General features: G+C 36.5%; 1 protein-coding gene across 26 annotated transcripts in view; it reads left to right on the top strand.

The window, feature by feature from the left end:
* The window catches only part of APC (APC regulator of Wnt signaling pathway), a 147,806-nt gene that overhangs the window by 35,397 nt on the left and 90,295 nt on the right, over positions 1–22,114 (top strand). For 14 of the 26 annotated variants that reach the window (XM_078365054.1, XM_078365051.1, XM_078365044.1 and 11 more), the window contains one exon: positions 17,928–18,080. The exons of the other annotated variants lie outside the window; for them this stretch is intronic. In XM_078365054.1, the coding sequence (XP_078221180.1) occupies positions 17,946–18,080 (135 nt within the window). In that variant the 5' untranslated portion in view covers positions 17,928–17,945. The remainder of the gene's footprint in view (positions 1–17,927; positions 18,081–22,114) is intronic. 26 annotated transcript variants of the gene reach the window in all.

The raw sequence follows: 22,114 nt of genomic DNA, 5'->3' as shown, positions 1-22,114 counted from the left end.
TAAATATCATCTGTGAAAGGTGCTGGAGTCAAATAAGACGTGAACTAATCTCTAAGAAACTCATAGTAGAATTATGTGAAATTTCATTGCAAGTTAAGCACTGCTTTGGCTACTCCTAGGATATTTAAAGATTTATATAATCTAAAATATCCTCTAATTTAGAAGAATATGGTGGATTGCTCTTTGAAACACTGCTGTTTCATAAAATCTGCTTAGAGTCAGATAATTTTTGAAAACTAAATTACATTTTGAAGTTCTAAGTATCTTGAATATACAATGAGAATGTTAAGTGAATAGATTTGGTCTCAGAAGTTGACTTTGTAAATCAAATCATGACATCATCAGGTGACACAAGGTAAGCCTTCTCCCCTCTATTCTCACACCCTGCTCCCACTCCTCTTGTGTTTTTAAATATGCATGAATTCTTGAGAAATGTTTAGCATCATTTTGTGAGTCTGTTTTTTTATAGTTAATGAGATTTTTTTTTTTTTTTTTTTTTTTTGCCTGGCATATCTTTTATTTATTTGGTTTTTTTTGCCTGTCTTGAATTCTCTTATTTTCACTGCTTCATATCTTCAGGATATGAAAAGTTGGTCATTGGTAGTGAGAAGGATCCCAAAACATAAGGATCCCAAAATGACAAGTGTCAGGGTAGACATCTGTATTAGTTATCCATTGCTGAGAAACAAATTATCACAAACTTCGTGGCTTAAGGCAACAAACACTGATTATCTCACAGTGGCTGTGGGTCAGGAGTCTGGAGACACTTCAGCTGGGTATCCCTGGCTCAGTGTCTCTCATGGGTTGTAGTCAAGCTGTGGGTCACAGCTGCAATCATCTCAAGGCTTGACTGGTGACAGCCCACTTCCAAGGTCACTCACATGGCTGTTAGCAGGTCTCAGAAAACCTGCTTACAAGGTGACTGACAGAGTGACTGGCACGCCTTCATGCCTCCTACATGGGCTGTCCATTGGTGGCTTGAGTGTTCTTATGTCATGGCAGCTGGCTTTCCTAGAGTGATTTAATTCTTGTATTTTCGTCTTTCCATCGGATGGTAAAGTTGCATGTACACGTCACGGCTGAAGTTCAAGCAGCAAGAATACTGGACTTGGAGTCAGAAGGCCTTGGTTCAGTATCTGCTCCTCCTCTTTAAGTTTCCGTTTCTTCCTCAGTAAAATTGGGCTTCACTTTTCATGCAATAAACATGTATTAAGTATGACTGTGTTCAGGCCCTGTGGCTGGGTGCCAGGGGTCCAAGTGCCTGTGCTGCTTCTCTCAGAGTGTAATGAGAGGATCAAAGCCTGTGAGGATCACCTTCCACTCCCTTCCTCCGCCAGACGCGCGGAGGGCCTCCCTGTCCTGTGACGTTGCTTCGCCAGTGATAATTTCCAGATTACTGTGTAGGAGCGTCTGGCCCACGATCGTGTGCGGAAGACCGAGAGAGGGAGTGTCGTTAATGAGATTTTTTTGAAATTGTGATAAATACACATAACGTAGAATTTACCATCTTAACCACTTTTAAGTGTACAGTTCTGTGGCATTAAGTACATATACATTGTTGTGCAACTATCACCACCATCCAGCTCTAGAAATGTTTAATCTTCCCTAATTAAAACTCTGCACATTAAACACTTAACACGCCATTTTCCCCTCCCCCTGGCAACCACCACTCCACTTTTTGTCTCAATGAATTTGACTATTCTAGGAACCTCATATAAGAAAAACCATTTAGTATTTATTCTTTTGCAATGGGCTTACTTCACTTAGCATAATGTCTCGAAGGTTTATCCATATTGTAGCATGTACTGGGATTTCCTTTTTAAGTCTAAATGATGTTCCATTGCATGTATATGTCACATTTTGTTTATCCATTCATCTGTCAATAGACACTTCAGATTGTTTCCACCTTTTGTCTATGTGAATAATGCTGCTGTGAATGTGGGTGTACAAGTGTCTGCTTGGGTTTTTTTGTATATACTCAAACCTGTATTTTTAATTTACATAATTTTTGAACATTATTAACTCAATACGGTTTTGAAGATCTATCTATCTTACTTTATGTCCGTCTAGTTTGTGATGCTAACTCTGCTGTATAGTATTCTGTAGTACCTATCACTGTTCCTCCAGAGAAGGCCATAACTTTTTTCCAAATCCCTTTTACCACAAACACCTTTATGATGTACATTCTTGTACATGACTCCTTAGGGACTGTGTTATTTACATATCACTGTATAACAAATTGTACCAAAGCTTAGTGGCTTAAACAGTTTCTGTGGGGCAAGAATTCAGGAATATCTTAGTTGGATGGTCTGACTCAGGCAGTCATATCCAATGAAGTTTGCAGTTAGGATGTCAGTCAGAGATACAGTCATCTAAAGGGCTTGACTAGACGGACGGATCTTCTTCCAAGATGGCCAACTCACGTAGTCTTAGTTTTTCATGGGCTGTTGTTTGCCATGTGGGCCTCAGTTCCTTGTCATGTGGGCCCCTCCATGGGACTGCTTGAGTGTTTTCATGACATACCAGCTGGCTTCCTTCAATGATCCCAACAGGAAGGCCATTTATGACCTAGACTCCACCATTGCTTCTGCCTTATTCTCTTTATTAGAAGTGAGTCATTAAGTCCAGCCCACCCAAGAGAGGAATTAGGATTCACCTCTTAAAGGAGTAGGGTCAAAGAATTTGTGGATATATTTTAAGATCATTACTTCGACCAGTAAAACAGTTTCACTGGATTTATCCCTAGGAGAGGGATCACTGGATTATAGGGGGTTGTTTCCTATTGCTGTTGTAACAAATTAATACAAACTTAAGCCCACACAAATGTATCATTTCACAGTCCTAGAGATCAGACATGCCTTTCACTGGACCAAAATCAGCAACTCTGTGTTTCCTCCAGAGATCGTAGGCAAGAATCCTTTTTCTTGGTTTTCTTCAGCTTCTTGCACTCCTTGTCTCATAGGCTGTATCTCCATCTTCAGTGCCAGCAGCATTTTAAATCTCTCTCTGAGTTGGACCCTCTGCTGCTTTTGTTACATATTCTTCTCTGACCCTTGTGCTTCCTTCTTAAAACAACCTTTTTAATTACATTGGGTCTACCTGATAATCCAGGAAAATCTGCCTCAAGATCCTTACCTTACTCACATCTGCAAAGTTCCTTTAGCCACCTAAGGTAACACATTCATAGGTTTTAGGGGTTAGTATGTGGCTATCTTTGTGGGGCTGTTATTCTGTCTACCACAGGCTTACTCATCTGATTCTTCATTTTTTTTAACCTGAAGGATTTTTTTTTTAGTTATTTTTACTTTTGTGAATGACTTACTTTCTTTTTTTTTGAGGCGGAGTTTCGCCCTTGTTACCCAGGCTGGAGTGCAATGGCGCGATCTCGGCTCACCGCAACCACTGCCTCCTGGGTTCAGGCAATTCTCCTGCCTCAGCCTCCTGAGTAGCTGGGATTACAGGCACATGCCACCATGCCCAGCTAATTTTTTGTATTTTTAGTAGAGATGGGGTTTCACCATGTTGACCAGGATGGTCTCGATCTCTTGACCTCATGATCCACCTGCCTCGGCCTCCCAAAGTGCTGGGATTACAGGCTTGAGCCACCGCGCCCGGCTGACTTACTTTCTTTTAGTAAATTCAGATTTGCATTTACCAAGTTTGTTTAAAGCATAGTATAATATATAATGATCTCCAAGATGGTAAGCAGATAGTCACTGAACAGTATTAAAACATATTTTCCACTGCCTATTTTTAGATTTTTGGTTTTATCATCACTTAATTTATGTCAGTGTATCAGCTACTTCTGACATACTCTGTAGTAGAAACTGAGAAACATTAAAGCAACATGACCTTATTAAGTTTCTCTTTGTACTTTTTAGACTTGTTGTAACACCATTTCTGTGGGTACTGTATTGAAACTTCAGCTTCCTTACATTGTGAAGTCACCAAAGCATGATGTTGTTCCATTCCATGTTTATACACTGCACCTCTTTCTTTCTCCTGATTCCTTCACATTGTATTTCAGCTAAATTTGATGACTATCTATTCCCCCAAATATATGTCATTTTTCCACCCTCTGAGCTTTGACCATTCTTTTCCTTCTCCTGGAATACTGTCCTCATATTTATGTTTGTTACAATCATGCCATCTCTTAAGTTCCCTTCTAAAATGGCTTTTACATTTTGAACCCTTTTCTCAGTCTTCTCAGCAAGGTATGACTTTTGTAGCACTCTCTGTTAGTGCTTTTGAACCCACATTTGCCATTGAATTCTAGGTGATTTTATCTTAGCCTGGGTCCCTTCTCAGAGTCCTGAGACCAGACCTTTTGTGAAATACTTTGGGAAGTGATCTAGGGGATAGAAGTATAGACCTGAAATGAGTGAGACAGGGAAAGAAGGACACCTAGTAGAAATGTGTTCTCAGGTTGATCATCACTTTGGACAACTTTGGTTTGACCTGCCCAGACTTTCTGAGGGACCATTCAGAATAAAACTCAGAATTGTCCACTCAAGGGAAAGATCTGTATACTAGCTGCCATTCCCCTTTGGTCAATGATTCCCCCATTCAGTGTTCACTCTTTTATAGGTTGTACATGCATTAGTGTTGGGAACTCACACTGGGGTGTCAGAGATACATAAAGCAAAGGATACTTCCTGCCCCTGTTGTGCCATTAGTTTCCATCTGCAGTGAGCTGATTGCTACAGCAATGAGTAAAGTGAGCCAAGAGAATGTGAAGTGGGACACAAAAATCTATTTGTATACTGATCCTATTTACCCATTCTATTGAATAATCCCCCTTTGCTAGATAATAAGCTACTTGAGAACAAGGAACTTGGCAACTTATCATTTCTCCCTATATTATTTTCCCAGAGCCACTGTAATAAAGTACCACTGACTGATAGCTTAAAACAATAGAAATGTGTTTTCTTACACTTCTGGAAGGTAAAGTCTGAAATCAATGTGTTGGCAAGGTTAGTTCCTTCTTATGAGGGAGAATCTGTTTTGTGTCTCTTTCCTAGATTTTAATGGTTGCCTGAAATCTTTGGCATTCCTTGGCTGAAGCTGTCTCACTCCAGTCTCTTCCTCTGATATCATATGGCATTCTCCCTGTGTGTCTCTATGTCCCTATTTCTTCACATGGTCTTCGTATTCTTATAAGGGTATCAGTCTTTGCATTTAGGGCCCACTGTAATCCAGTATGACCTCATCTCAAACTTGATCCATCTACAAAGACTCTGTTTCCAAATAAAGTCATATAACATTTTTTGGTGGTGGTGGTGGTTTTTGCTCTGTTGCACAGGCTAGAGTAACTTCTGGACTCAAGCAGTCCTCCCAACTCAGCCTCCCAAGTAGGTAGAATTACAAGCATGTGCCACCACAGCTGGCTAATTTTTAATTTTGTGTGTGTGTGTAAGCACAGGGTCTTACTATATTGCACAGACTGGACTTGACCTCCTGTGTGTCTACAAGTGATCCTCCCACATCAACCTCCCAGAGTTCTGGGATTACAGGTGTGAGCCACTGTGCCTCAACATATCTTTTTATGAAACACAGTTCAACCCATAACACCCCCTTATGATACTTGGTACACTGTGAATAAGTTACCTAAATATGGTACCTTGTGGATAACAAGGAATATTGTCTTATTCTTTTAATGTAAAAGTCATCTTGGACATTCTCTGATTTTGTGCCCTCTCTGTTTGTCCTCTGTGGCTGATAATGCACCCTTTCTGTTCATCCTTACATGTATATTTGTCTTTTATGTGACTGTCGCTGAGTAGAGCATTTTGGGAATTTCAAAAGCTAAGTATTAGATGTAGACCTTGTCTTCAAGATGTTTATGTTCCAGCTGGGAAGACAAAACACCCCAAGGTAAAATGGGATAATTAGAGAACAGTTAGGCCAAATTGTATAGTATTCATTGTTCAATCAGCAAGAAGATTCATTATTGGCTAGAGATGTCAAGAAGGTTTTGTGTAAGCACCTGAGCCAGACCTTAAAGGATGAGGATAAGGGAAAGAGGTATAAACAAAAATATAAAGGTAAGAAATAGTTTGTACAGGAAAGTGAAGAGAGACTTACTTTACGAAGGTTATCTTGGAGCTTAATAAAAAATAAGTTTGGAAGGTAGACTATTATCAGATATAATAGATTGTGAACACCAGGCAGAAGTTATATTATACAGTCTTTAAGAACATGGCATTAAAAATAAATACAGATTTGAATCCTAGGAAAGTGAAGAGAGACTTACTTTACGAAGGTTATCTTGGAACTTAATAAAAAATAAGTTTGGAAGGTAGACTATTATCAGATATAATAGATTGTGAACACCAGGCAGAAGTTATATTATACAGTCTTTAAGAACTTGGCATTAAAAACAAATACAGATTTGAATCCTAGCATAACCTCTTGATCTGCATTTTTAGGAAAGTTATCTACAATTTTGGAGTCCCATTTTTCTTAACTCAAAAATGACAAGCAACACCTACCTCATAGGTGGTTGTAAGAAAGCACTTACAGTACATAGGATATTGTAAGTACTAAATAAATATCAGTTTTTCTGAATTTCACATAAATACACAAAAAATAAGGGCATATATAGGATTTAAATAATATGCTATAGTCAATAAAAAGTTATAGAACTTTATATACTTTTTGTTTTAAAATATTTTTAGTAAAATACTAAATAGTAAAAATTAGTAAGTCATGTACTTGACTACAAGGCAAACCTTTAAAAATTTTCAAATGGTAGCAATTTTATAAGCAACAGTCTTCCATTAATCTAATAAACACTATATCAATGACAATGAATAGATTACCCAAAAAGCCTTATATACTTAACAGTTGAGACAGATCTTTGAAGTATCCCCTAGATCGAAGAGGAAATCAAGATGGAAATAGAATTATTTAGAAATAAAGAGGCAAGCACTTCATACTAAAACCTGTGAAATGTAGAAAAGGCTATGCTAAGAGAAAAATTGATGTCTTTAATATTTATATTATTAGGGAAGAAACGAATAAGTGAATATTTAAGTGAAGTAAGAAAATAAATGAATTAATATTTACTTTATTTATTTATGTTTTTGAGGTTGGAATCTCACTCTGTTGCCCAGGCTGGAGTGCAGTGGCGTGATCTCAGCTCACCGCAACCTCCGCCTCCTGGGTTCAAGTGATTCTCCTGTCTCAGTACCCTCCCCATCACGCCAGTAGCTGGGACTACTCATATAAGCTACCATGCCCAGCAAATGTTTGTATTGTTAGTAGAGACAGTATTACACCATGTTGGCCAGGCTGGTCTTGAACTCTTGACCTGTATTCCAAAGGGCTGGGATTACAGGCGTGAACCACTGTGTCGACCCTTCACTTTAAATAACTCTAAAAAAAGAACAAACCAATGGAAAGTAAGAGGATATAATTAGTAAAGATAAAGAAATGGATACCATAGAAAATAAAGTAGTGGAAAGGATGTTTTATTTTTTGTTTGTTTTGGTAAACACCAGTAAAATAAATGAAACCCTAGAAAGTTTAAAGGAAAAAAAGACAAACAACATCAATGAGAAAAGATACCATCAGATAAAGAATTTTTAAATGAGAGAATATATACAACTCGGACGATACATTTAAACTAGAGGAAATAGGTAATTTACTAGTAAACTATTAATGGATAAAATTAATACAAGATGGAGAAACAATGAAAAGACTAAACCACAGAAGAAACTTTAAAATACTTTTAAAAATCCTACTTCTTCAGTGGTATCTCTTTTGAGTATCCATCCCTTTGATAAGGGGGAAAAAAAGACAACTTCTGCTTTGAATTTTAGCCAACTTTCAAAGAATAGATAATATTCAAACTGTTCCGGACCATGTAAAAAGATGACACATCAATCAATTCATTTTGTGAACTAGCATAAGCTTAATTCAAAACCTTATTTCAAAATACTATAAATATTTAAAACTGTACACTGTTTTCTCTTAAAATTATGAGTGAAATAGTGAAAAATCAGTAGGCTTGTAAAATAATAAAACATGAACAAGTGGGGTTTATTTCAGGAATGGAGGACAGGTCAGTATTCAAAACTTTTATAGCTGACTACATCAAGAAATTAAAAGAAAAAAATATGATTGTATCAAAAAGTGCTATTTGCATTCAGCCACTATTACTAATAAAAGCTTTAAATTCAAAGGAAATGGCCTAAACAGGTTAAAAAATATTTACTGCAATCTAAGAGTAAGAAAAAGTGAAATAATATGCCATTCTTATTAAAATCAGGAATATGCTAACTTAGTCGCCATTTTAAAGTTTCAGGCTAACAATAAAACAAAAGGAAGTTAGGTATAAATACAGGAAAGAAGAGTCACGGGTATCATCACTTATGGGTTCTATGATTGCATACCCAGCAAATGCTCACTGGAAAACCTATTAGAATTCATAGTATCATTTGATAAGGTGGCCACACAAGGGTTACAGGTTAAATAAAATGAGTAGCTTTTATATATACTAGCAATATTTAGTTTCCTTTCTTTCTTTTAAGAGACGGTGTCACACTATGTTACCCAAGCTCGTCTCAAGTAGTCCTCCTACCTCAGCCTTCCAAAGTGCTGGGATTATAGGCATGAACCACCACACCTGGCCATTAACAGTATTTGGTGTGGGGTGGTGGTGTTTCATTCACAGCAACTCAGCCAAAAACCCAGGGATAAATTTGATATGAAAGGCATAGAGGCATAGGACCTTTTTTTGTTGGGGGGGCAGCGAGTGAATGCTGGAAAGTTTGATTGCAGAGGCTGAATTATTCATGAGCTATAGTAAGACTTAGTGTGGAAATGTGAGTCTGTCTCAGATTAATATATAATATAGTTACAGTTCTAAGTATGTATGAGAATATGACATGAGAGATACATTTCGGTTCAGTGGAAAAGAAATGGTTTAATAGTGCTGATGTAATTGCACTATTTATTATTTCAGTTATCCATATGAAAGACAATAAAGTTAGAACACTACACTCATGCCATACACAGCAGTAAAAATACCTTATGAATTAAAGATCTAAATGTAAAGGGAAATTTCTTATTCAAGCTGGTGAATTAATCTCCCAAATTTATCACTTCTTTCTCCTAAGACCTCATTAAAGTGATAGTAAAAGCAAAGATGTGAACTTAGTGCCATAAAGAGTAAGAGACATCCAAATTGACATTGTAACAAATTTCTGGAAGATGAAGAAATTGTGGGAATTAAAAATGATTGCTGAAAAAAATTCAAGGATTCTAAGACTTCCTGGTTCTCTAGTTTTAGTTCTAGTTGGACCGTGTTCCTAGTCCAACATAGCAGGTTGGAAATTTAGTATTTAAAAGTAAAATACTAATTTTAATATTAGGAATTTCTCAATAGCTTTTGAAATTATTTGGATTACCTTGGGGTATGTGAAAATCCAAATTGGGAAATTATGCTTTAGGCCACCTGTTTTTGTAAATTAAGTTTTATTGGAGCACAGGCATGCCCATCTATTTGTGTGTTTGGGGCTGCTTTTATGCTGTAGGTACAAAGTCAAGTAGTTGCAACAGAAATCATATGGTCCACAAAGCCTTATAATAGTTATTATCTGGCCTTTACAGAAAATGTTTGCCACCCCCTGTTCTTGGTAATTGGGATGGCCATCTTGGGGCTTGCCCACACTTGGTATGCACCTGGATAGATCTAGCCAGTGTTATGTAGCTATTACACAATATAAGTGAAGGAAGAGTGGGGAAAGAATACGGCAGATAGAAGACTGAGTATCACCACCTATGGAGCCTTAGTAGGGAAGAGAAAGAGAAATAGGAAATGGTTTTGTTAATGAAAAAAGAATTAAAACGGATGAAGTGAATTCTGCTTGGAATTAAAAACTTTCTTGTCTGTTATTGATTTTGTATCTGGCAGGCATAAAATTTTTATATTAAGATTTTTCTATTTTGTTTCTTTCCAATCATTACACTTTCTCTTTTTTTTAATTTTAATTTGTGAATTATGACTTCCAGAATTATGTTGAGTGAAAGTATGGATGGTAGACATCTTGTTCCTGATTTTAAAGAGAATGTCTGTAACATTTCACTATTAAGAATGAAGTTTATGGCTGAGTGTGAAGCACCTGTAATCCCAGCAGTTTGGGAGGCAGAGGCAGGTGCATCACTTGAGGTCAGGAGTTCGAGACCAGCCTAGACAATATGGCAAAACCCCATCTCTACTAAAAATACAAAAATTAGCTGGATGTGGTGGTGGACACCTGTAATCCCAGCTACTCAGGAGGCAGAGGTATGAGAATTGCTGAACCTGGGAGACGGAGGTTACAGTGAGTCCAGATCATGTTACTGCATTCCAGCCTGGGCAACAATGCAAGACTCCATCTGGAAAAAAAAAAAGAATAAAATTTACAAAATTAGCTGCGCATGGTAGCTTGTGTCTTTAGTTCCAATCACTCGAGAGGTTGAAGCAGGAGAGTTACTTGAGCCGGGGAGGTTAAGGCTGTGGTAAGCCTAGGTGACAGAGCAAAACCCTGTCTCAGAAAAAAACAATGAAGTTTACTTTAGGTTTGACAGTTTTCCTCCTATTTCCAGATTTTTATGGAAAGTTTTTTCTTTGTTTAAGATGGGTTTTCTTTAGTATTTTTAATGTAGTGAGTGACACCTATAAATGATCTCATATTGCACTCTCCTTGCGTTCCTGAAATAAATTCAGCTTTGTTCTGCTGTAGTTTCTTTACCATGTGCTATTATATTCTGCTTCCCGATAATCTTGTTTAGATTTTTTGAATCAATATTTGTAAATATTAGCCTATAATCATTATTTTTCACACAGTCTTTGACCTTTATATCATGGTTAGATTGGCTTCATGGAATGCATTGGAAAATATTTCCTATTCTTCCATCCTTGGAAGCATTTGTGTAAGATTGGAATTATTTGCTCATTTAAAGTTTGGAGTCAGCAAGGCGGCTCATGCCTGTAATCCCAGCACTTTGGGAGGCTGAGGTGGGTGGATCACCTGAAGTCAGGAGTTCCAGACCAGCCTGGCCAACATGGTGAAACCCTGTCTCTACTAAAAATATAAAAATTAGCTGGGCATGGTGGCGGGTTTCTGTAATCCCAGCTACTAGAGAGACTGAGGCAAGAGAATCGCTTGAACCCAGGAGGCAGAGGTTGCACTAAGCCGAGATCACGCCACTGCACTCCAGCCTGGGTGACACAATAAGACTCCATCTCAAAAGAAAAAAAATAGTTGGATAGAAGGTGTTTGCAAAACCATTTGGATTTGGTGTTTTGAAGGGTTTGGAGGAGGAGGGGAACGATATTAATACTTACTGCTCCAATTTTTTAGTGGTTATAGAACTATTAAGGTTTTACATTCTTGAATCAGTGCCTCCTCCCTAGTATCTTTTTTTTAAATATGTTTGGAGCTTGGTTTGTTTTTTCTCTCTAATCTTAGTCTTTTTAAAAAAAACCAACTCTTTCTTTTTCTTTTTAATTAAGGTTCATTTTGGATGCTTGAAATCAAATTTTGTAAATTTCATTCATACTTTGTTTTACTTTTTTTTTTTTTGAGACAGTCTTGCTCTGTCGCCCAGGCTGTAGTACAGTGGTGCAATCTTGGCTCACTGCACCCTCCACCTCCCAGGTTCAAGCTATTCTCCCACCTCAGCCTCCCTAGTAGCTGGGATTACAGGCATATGCCATCACACCTGGCTAATTTTTGTATTTTAAGTAGAGAGGTGGTTTCACCATGTTGGCCAGACTGATCCTGAACTCCTGACCTCAAGTAATCTGTCCACCTCTGCCTCCCAAAGTGCTGGGATTACAGGTGTAAGCCACCACCACCCGGCCAATGCTTTGCTGTTCAAACTCTTCAAAGGGTGTGTAATAAAAAGGAAGGCTTACCACCAGACATCATACCTTGATTCTACAAACAATGACGGTATTTATGTTCTTTAAGTGTTATTTTGTATTCTTATACACTCCTTTGTTTTTACTGGAACAGAAGGGACCACATAAGACATTCTCTTTGTCAGCATTCTCTCTCTCTCTTTCTCTCTCTCTCTCTCTCTCTCTCTCTCTCTCTTTTGGCTTTTGCCTATTCTTTGTTTTGTTTTGTTTGTTTACATCAACCTCATTCTTATCTCAGCCTCATTCTTTTAATACCAGTGTAATATTTCACTACACAGATTTGCACTATTTAATATAGTTGTGCTTTTATAACAAATAGAAACTTTCTCATTTGTTTTAAGTACCCTAAGAATCTCCTTTATTATTCCTGGTCTAGTAATGGACATAATTACTTCAGAGAACTCTACTTGGACTTCTGTGTGTCTTACACCCATTAAACAAATTAAAATAAAAATGTTCCAAACCATCCTTTGAAGAGGAGATATGCTGTTTAAATATCTTTACTTTTTAAAAAAAAGCGTGCGTTCGTTAGCAATAAAATGTTTATCCAACATTGAAATCTCTGTCCCTTTTTGCTAGTTATGCTAGTGTGTTGTATGAGGAATAGATGCAGTTTTTTCTTCTTCCTCATGGCTGTCCTATTTCCCAGCACCAATTTAAATTCCATTTTTTTAACAAGTATTTATCATACTTATACTTTTATCATACACTGAATTAAAATATATTTACTTCTGGATTTTAAACATTGTATTCTCGTGGTTGATTTATTTATATACTGGTATTGTAACAAAAAAGAACTTTTAAGTTTTTTTTTTTTTTTTGAAAGAAAAAAAGTGAAGGAGAGGAAGAAAGAGGAAGAAAAAGAGGGAGAGAGTACGGGAATGTAGGTTTATTCTAAAAATGGATATTAATAATGGCCGATCAACATTTTGTGTATTTAAGGTGGAGAATGTATATTTTGTTTATTTAAAATAGAGAGCTCTATAAATATTTATTGAGTTTACTTGTTCCGGATCTGAGTTCAAGTCCTGGATATCCTTATTAATTTTCTGTCTCATTGAGTCTAAATCTCTTTATGAGTCTTATGTATCTAGGTATTAGGATCGTTAGCTCTTATTGTTGCATTGATCCTTTTACCACTATATCTTTGTTGCTTTGAAATCTGTTTTATCAGATGCAAGAATTGCAACTCCTGCTTTTTATTTATTTATTTATTTTTACTCTCCATTTGGTTGGTAGATCTTTCTCCAACCCTTTGTTTTAAGTCTTTGTGTATCTTTGGATGTGAAATGGGTCTGGATGTAGCATACCATTAGGTTTTGGCCGTATCTTTTGATTGGGGGATTTAGTCGACTTAAATTTAGGGTTACTGCCATTTGGTGTTAACTGGCTATTTTATCCATTCGTTGGTGTAAATTCTTCTCTATGTTGATACTCTTTACCTTTTGGTATATTTTTAGAAAGGCTAATACAGATTGTTCCTTTCTACATATAATGCTTCTTTCAGAAGCTCTTGTAAAGCCAGCCTGGTGGTAATAAAATCTCTGAGTACTTGCTTGTTCATAAAAGATTTTATTTTTCCTTCAATTGTGAAGCTTAGTTTGGCAGGATATGAAATTCTGGGCTGAAAGTTCTGTTCTTTAAGGATGTTGAATATCGGCCCCCACTCTCTTCTGGCTTGTAGGGTTTCTGCTGAGAGATCTGCTGTAAGTCTAATAGGCTTCCCTTTGTGGGTAACCTGACCTTTCTCTCTGACTGCCCTTAGTATTTTCTCCTTCGTTTCAACCCTGGTGAATCTTAACGATTATGTACCTTGGGGTTGCTCTTCTTGAGGAATATCTTTGTGGTGTTCTCTGTATTACCTGGGGTTGAATATTGTCCTGCTTTGCTAGATTCAGAAATTTTTCCTGAAGAGTATTTTCCAGCTTGGATTCATTCTCTTCATCATATTCAGGTACACCTATCAAATGTAAATTAGGTCTTTTCACATAGTTCCATATTTCTTGGAGACTTTGCTCATTCCTTTTTATCCTTTTTTCTCTATTGTCTTCTCGTTTTTCATTAAGTAGGTCTTTGACCTCTGATATCCTCTTTCTTCTGCTTGATCGATTCGGCTATTCAAACTTGTGCATATTTCGCTAAGTTTTTGTGTTGTGTTTTTCAACTCTGTTAGTTCATTTATATTCCTCTCTATATTGTCTATTCTTGTTAGCATTTCATCAAACCTTTTTTCAAAGTTCTTAGTTTCTTTACATTGGGTTAGAACAAGTTCTTTTAACTCCCAGAAGTTTCTTATCATCCACCTTCTAAAGCCTACTTCTGTTAATGGCACACAGTCCTTTTCCATCAGGGCTTTTTCCGTTGCTGATGAGGAACTGTAATCCCCTGTAGAGGGAGAGGGGTTCTGATTTTGGGTATTCTCAGCCTTTTTAGGCTGGTTTCTTCCCTTTGTTATAAATTTATCCATCTGTCGTTTTTACAATTACCGCCTTTCTAGTTGGGTTTTGAGTGGACACCCAGTTTATTGATTCCCAGTGCTGGAATCCGAGCAACCCACTGCGCTGGCCAAAACAGCAGCGATAAGCCTGATGGTGCTCTTCTGCCCGGGAATCTCCTCCCGTTTACTGTGCACAAAGAGCTGCCGCGCTGAGGCACCAGCAAAACCGCTGCGCCGGCCACAAGAGTCGCGCTGGCAACCCGTGGGGCCCCTCCACTGGGAATCTTCTGGTCTGTGAGTGATGAAAATTCGTCTGAAAGCGTGGCGTCCTCTTGTTCTCTGCGCTTTCACTGGGAGCTACAATCCTGAACTGTTAGCGATCAGCCATCTTGGATCTCAAAAAAAAAACTTTCACTGTTCCTTTTCTAATTTTACTTATTAATTAGTGTTGGCTAATATTATGACTAATAGAGTGGTACCCTGACTATAGGACTACATCCAGTGTTTCCACATTAAGTATGCTGTTGACTTTGGGGCTGATAGATCATATTTTAAAAGTGTTGTTTTTTATTCAGTATTTTCAACAGGAATGGGTATTGAATTTGTAAAATGTCTTTTCATCATCTTTGGCATGAATATATGATTTTTTCCCATGTAGATCCTTTATGTTAAATGTTAAAATTGATTTTCGAATAGTGACTTTTTAATTGTAAGTTATATTAGATTTTCTATCTCTTTTGGAATCAGTTTTGATAGATTATATCTTCGTAAATTTTCTATTTTGGGTTTTCAAATTTCTTTGCGTAGAGTTGAGCAGATTGTCTTTTATGATTCTTTTGCTTTCCTGCCTTCTTATTTATATTTTCCTCTTACCTCATTACATGTAAAAATGCTGGAAAATATATCTTTGTTTTTCCATGAAAACAAGACAATAAAACCAGCTCCGCTAACGTAAAAAAAAGTGATCTTGAATATCTGAAAATAATAATCCTCCACATTTAATTCTGATTATTTTTTGCCAGCCTGAAATTTTTTGCTTCTTTTCTTTAATTTCTTACAATACTTGTAAATTTTTTTTCCAGTGAACATTTGAATAAAAGTCTAGGTAACAGTCCTTGTGCTTTCTTCTCCCCTACCCGACACTTACAAGGTGGAGCAGTCTCTTTAGTGGTCATCTTAGCCGCAGAAAAACAAATTGAGATGTTTGCATGTTCTCAGTAAAGTGACAGATTGGGAGGTTTTCCCCATTTCATGGTGTATGACAGCTGTAATGTGATCACACAATTTAAAAACGTTTTAAAGATATGTTTGGTATTCAACTTTTGTAATTACAAAAAATACATTCCAAAGTAAATTTATGACTTCACAAATTTTGTATAAAGAAGTTTTGGATTAGGGAAGGATGGCTGCAACATCCTAACACTATAAAGTATAAGATTGGGTATTCTTCCATGAAACATCTTTTTTTCCCCTGTGAAATTATATTCTTTCTAGAGCACAAAGAACTTTAATGGTTGGGATTCTGGAGTTAGGGGAAAAAAAGATGATTAAAGGTTTAATCATTCATCTGAAGAGTTGATTTTTTTTATTCCTCTAATGAAGAGTACTTTGAGCAGTCTCTGCTCGTCTTGCCCATCTGGCTCTTTTTGTGATTGCGTAAGGTTATAACTTCTGTGTCTCAATATACTTGTGTGTGTGCGTTTTTTTCTCTGTTACTACCTTTTCTCTTATGTTATTATTTTGATGTAATACCTGTTAATTTTATTTGAAATGAGAAATGTTAAAACTCACATTATTCAAATTCTGTCTGATGCCTACCTCTGTCATGTGGTTTATAATGTGCTGGAGATTTTCAGACCTGCTTATGATATGATGTGAAACAAAGTAATGATCACTCCTATGGATTTTCCCTCTCTCTCTCTCTCTTTTTTTTTTTTTCTTTCTCCTTTCTAGACAAAGTTGTGAAAAATGGATTTTTTCTTTATTTTTGAAATGTCTCCTTTGGTTGCATCACTTCTTCACCTTTTGTCCATTGGTCAGAGGAGAGGTTTTACTATAAGTCAATATTATGTCTTACTGGAGAAGTTATGTTACATGTATATTATATTCATAACTTACATGTACATAGTACTTTTATTTTTCAGCCTATCTTTTGTTATTAATCCTAACAATATCCCTTTATGTTAAAGTAGATTGTAAACATCCATTTACAAATTGTGAAATAAATTAAAATGAAGGGGCATAGATTAAATCATGACCAGGTCTGAAATTAACACACAAGACTCAATTTTTTTCAACCATAAATGCTTTTGTAGGTGATCCTCGCCTTCAGGACTCCTCTTCCTCCTCAGATGTTATTGGATTGCACCAGGTTTATTGTTGATTCTAGCCGTGGTAGAACTAACTAGATCTAAGTCTTTTGATTTCCTTTGGTAGAATCTTCCAGTTGTTGAACTCCAGTTTTGTAGCCAGTGTTACAGCCTGTCTGCCCTATTCTTTGTAGTGGATTTCATATTATAGAAGCATTTTTTCAATGTCAAGATCTTTAAGAATTGCTTAAGTGCAAACTACCTAATACTTATTAGCTGTTAAATAATTAAGATAGGCAGGATTTTATACCAAAATGATTTGACCTAAACTAAAAAGAGAATGTGGAACTCCTGAATCTTATTTGGTTAATCTTCATGTAACTCCTAGCATTCTAAGGTCCTCTTATTACCTGGCTATCTTTTGTATCTTCTTTGTCTCCCCTCTTCTTTCCCAGTCATAATTAGCTGCCAGACTCTGCTTCATTTCTCTTTGACAGTCTTTACTCCTAAGGGCATCAATGCTCTTTAGGTGTCTTTTGGCCTCAGTTTGAAGACAGCAGATCCCAAGACCACATATGCCATACCATGAGCCATTATAGTCAACATTTTGAATAAATGTAATAGAACTTTATGTTAGTAATTCTTATTTATTATCTTTCTCTTAAAAAAGCTTAAAGTCTTCATTTAATGCTCTCCTTCATGTCCATTTTGTTAAATGATTGCCTTTTAATGAGGTCTTAGAACTTCGGAACAATTTCACCATGGAGAATGTGCAAGATTAGCCTTTTATCAAATGAAAAATGTGAAATGAAATATGTAATCTCATTCATCCATTTGACTCTAAAATTCTGTGACTATCAGACAAAATTCAGAAATAAAATAGTATTATTAATATAAATAATTTTTTTTCATAATTACATTTCCTAAGTTTTGCCTGTAAGAATGGGTAAAATGTCTTTAAAATCTTGAAGAAATTATTACTTGATAGAAATTTTATCCATCTGTGAGAAGACAAATGTATTCAGACACAACTAAAGTTCTCCCTTCCATTTTAATTTCATTTGTCTTGAACTGATTCCACTGTTTCATCCTCTTAGAAAGATGCTGCTACTTGAACAATATTGTTTGAAACAAAAAACTAGCAGATTTAACACAATTCTTCTTCTTAAACGTCTTAAGAATTTTATTTCCTTTACCCCTTCTTTAAAAACAAGCAGCCACTAAATTTTTTTAGTAGTGAATTTCAAAATCCTTTTTAACCTTATAGGTCCAAGGGTAGCCAAGGATGGCTGCAGCTTCATATGATCAGTTGTTAAAGCAAGTTGAGGCACTGAAGATGGAGAACTCAAATCTTCGACAAGAGCTAGAAGATAATTCCAATCATCTTACAAAACTGGAAACTGAGGCATCTAATATGAAGGTATCAAGACTGTGACTTTTAAATTGTAGTTTATCCATTTTTATTTAGTATTCCCTCTTGTAAACTTGGGGTATAAATTAAGCAATAATATGTAAAATCTTTCTTGTAGAAGTTGGCATTTATATTTTTATAGGATATATTGGATTTATCCAGTGAATCATGTAAAGAAAATAAATATAAAACTCCAATGGCTAGTTAGTTCTTAGTTCTTTTTAAGATTAAAGAGAAGAGACCAAATATAGCATCACTATACTGAGGCAGGGTTTTCTGTGTAGTTCATAGAAACTAGCCTCGTGATTTTAGAATATATCTTGAATACTAAGTATAGCCTTCCTTCCCAACTTGCTCAGATCTTGTCACCCCTTAAGTGCTGCGATGATAGATGATCAAGAAAATCAGGATGCCCGACTGGGAAGAGCCCTGAACTGAAAGTCAGTACCTGGTTCTATCCCTGGCTTTGCCACAAACAGCTATATGATCTCTGGTTATTCTTCAGGACTTAAGTTACCTTATTTTGCAAGTATAGGCATCGCACTAGTCTAGATTATTTCCATGCCCTAAAATTGGCCAAATAGTACTGAAAAGTTCTGATAACCTCGAAGAAAAGTTACAAAATAGTATGTAGTGGGGAAAATGTTCTAGTTTCAAAATAATTGGGATTAAAACTTTAGCCATTTTAATTCCCAGTGTCTTAAGCCGTTTCTCTTCTGACTGAATTTAATAACTTCATAGAATTGGACATCATCAACAAAAATGTTACTTCCAAGGGGTTTGATCAACACTGATCAACACATTACCTCTCAAATTGTGGCTCATGCCTGTAATCCCAGCTCTTAATGAAGCAGAGGTGGGAGGACAGCTTGAGCCCGGGAGTTCGAGACCTGCCTAGGCAATATAGCGAAACCCCATTCTCAAAATAAAAAATAAAAAAAATTCCTTTATAAAAAAAAAAATCTTCCTGCTTTGTATTGTTTCTGCCTCTTGGCTGTTTTAACATTTGAGTTTCTGGCCCAGTTCTTCCTGTCTGCTGACTACTATTGTTCCTTACTAATTTCCTATTCTATCCTAGTCTTTTTCCTATGCATTTTAAGATCTCCCTTATTCTCCAGGCTTTTGTGTGTCACTGAGGTAACTGTTTCTCCTTCTCTTTTACCCTTTATATTCAGTATCATCGCAGTTCAACCTTTTGCTCATGTGTCCTATTCTCTCTTTCCATCTTTCTGTCAATCTTTTCTACTCTTAATTACCCTCTTCTGTGGTAAAACTGCCCCCTGCAATGACAGACATCCAAGATATCTACCGCAAACCCATGGGAAATAAAGTAGACTATAAATAGACATTTTGTTCTTGCCACAAACTATGGGTGACCTAAAAAGACCTGCATTAGTTACCTAACGGGTTAAAAAAGAACAGTTTGGTATTTTAACACTGATCAACACATTACCTCTCAAATTGTTATGCATGGTATGTGTTTTTAAAAGTTTCAAAATGCAAAATTAAAATATTATTTCATCTACTTTGGTATGGTATATTTTGCAGAGAATTCCTCCTAACAGGCCTGTTTAGATAGTAGTACACGTCTGCTTTGTAGTGTAGAACTCTGAGATCTCTTTTTTAAAGTTTCTGTTTAACTCGAGCAAATTCAAAACTCATATTTGGGAGACAATGTGATTTACCCTTAGATCCATCTCCACACTGAAGTGGAATGTCTCTCAGAGTGATAATACAAGTCATACCCTCAAATTTCTATAGTGGAATATCTAGTTGATCATTTATATGTGTGGTATAATACAAGTTGAGTATCCCTTATCCAAAATTGCATCAGACCAGAAGTGTTTTGGATTTTATATGTTTTCGGATTTTTAAATATTTGCATTATACTTCGTGAGCATCCCTAATTTGAAAACCCAAAATCTGAAATGCTCCATTGAACATTTCCTTTGAGTGTCATGTTAGTCTTCAGAAAGCTCAAGATTTTGGAGCATTTCAGACTTCAAATTTTCAGATTTAGGATGCTCACCCTATATACATCAGGAATAGTGACACTTCAGATATACCTGAAACTAATTATAAATTTATTTTACTTAGCATGTACATCAACAGACATCGTGCAAATCCAATAATGTATTTTCTTAGAATTGGACATGTGGTACCATAATAGTTACACCCCTGTAATAAAATGATATCTGCTTTTTAAGGTTTTATGCTGTGAAAGAGCATAAACCATGACCTGTTTGTGTTAAAATAGTTTTGTGTAGACACTTTTGAAACCATTGGCACTTCCTACTGTGGATTAAAATTAATCCAACACAATGATTATTTCCCCCAAAATCACTTGCTAGACTTTGTAATACCTTATATAAACTCGAATCATGTTTCCTGATCATTAGTCGTTTTACCGCCAAAAAAGGCAAAAGGAGGCTAGGTGCAGTGGCTCACACCTATAATCCTAGCATTTTGGGAGGCCAGGGCAGGTGGATTGCTTGAGCTCAGGAATTTGAGTCCAGCCTGGGCATCATGGCAAGACTCTATCTTTACAAAAGATACCAAAATTAGCCAGGTGTGGTGCACACCTGTGGTCCCAGCTACTAGGAAGGCTGAGGTGAGAGGATTGCACTCCAGCCTGGGTGACAGAGCCAGACCCTGTCTTTTTAAAAAAAAAAAAGCAAAAGGTTTGTCTCCTCTAACCAGATTAAAGTCTAAAATTTATGCAGTAGTACCATCTAGTGGCAAAAGAGGATACTGCTGTGCTATTTGTTTACATGGTATTTTGTGTCTTTGTAGCATCCAGGAAAATAAATATTTAAGGGTTGGAGAAATGTGAACACTGTATATTAAGGAAATATTTATTTTTAAGTATAATGATACTGTTGTGTTTGTGTTTAGAAAGAATCCTTGTTTCAACATACATATTGAAATATTTATCAAAGAAGTTGCATGATGTCTGAGATTTATTTTCAAAATAAGTCCAAGGCAGAGGGATGGAAATAGAGGAAGTGGATATGGGTGTAGATGAGACACAACTAACCATAAATTGATGATTCTTGATGTGAAGTATGAAGTTACATGAGGGTTTGTTATAATTTTCTCCATACTTAGGTATATGTTTGAAATTTTTTCAATGAAAATAAAAGAGATTGCATGGAATTTAGATGATATGAAAACAGATAAATGCAGAATTGTAGCTGGACTTTTAAAAAAATTGTGTGGTGTCTTTTTTATTCCAGGGCTAGAGCTCTCCCCCCAACCCCTTTTGGTTTTAGACAGTTTCGCTCTTCTCACATAGGCTGGAGTGCAGTGGCACCATTTTGGCTCACTGCAACCTCTGCCTCCTAGGCTAAAGTGATTTTCCTGCTTCAGCCCCTGGAGTAGCTGGGATTACAAGCGCCTGCCACCATACCTGACTAATATTTGTATTTTTAGTAGAGACAGTTTCGTCATGTTGGCCAGGCTGGTCTCAAACTCCTGATCTCAGGTAATCCACCTGCCTCAGCCTCTCACATTGCTGGAATTATAGGCATGAGCACCATGCCTGTCCTACCTAGAGCTCTTTACTTGACTTTAAAATGCTGTGCGTAGCAACAAGGTAAATATGGCATTGTAGAGCTAAAAAGCTGAAAGATAGCTTGATATAGGAAGAATTATCTGTAGGCAAATTATTAGTGTAGCATCTTTGTTGTACTTTGACAAAATTTGATATTTATAAATTGGTCTGTAAGCTGTAAAAACCAACATGTGAAGTATATCTTTTCAGAAAGTAAGAAAAAAACAAAAGTTCAGATCAGCATTTCAGAATGAATTTTGAAGATGTATTTAACCAGTATACTTTTATCTGGTAATGAAAAGCATCTATAGAAAACAGCTGGAAGATGGCCAAAAGGAAACTTCTCCAGAGTGCCACTACCACCAAGTGAGACAGAACCAGAGCGATAGCCACTTCTCCAAGCGAGGTACCGGTTTTGTTTTAAAGGGACTGGTTGAACAGAGGGCTTAACCCCCAAAAAAGGCAGCAAGAGCAGCCAAAGACATTGAGC

This window comes from Callithrix jacchus, chromosome 2 (genome assembly GCF_049354715.1).
Source record: "Callithrix jacchus isolate 240 chromosome 2, calJac240_pri, whole genome shotgun sequence".
NCBI classification, from domain to species: Eukaryota; Metazoa; Chordata; class Mammalia; order Primates; family Cebidae; genus Callithrix; species Callithrix jacchus.
The sequence above is the reverse complement of the archived record's forward strand: the minus strand, read 5'-3'. Positions and strand labels throughout refer to the sequence as shown.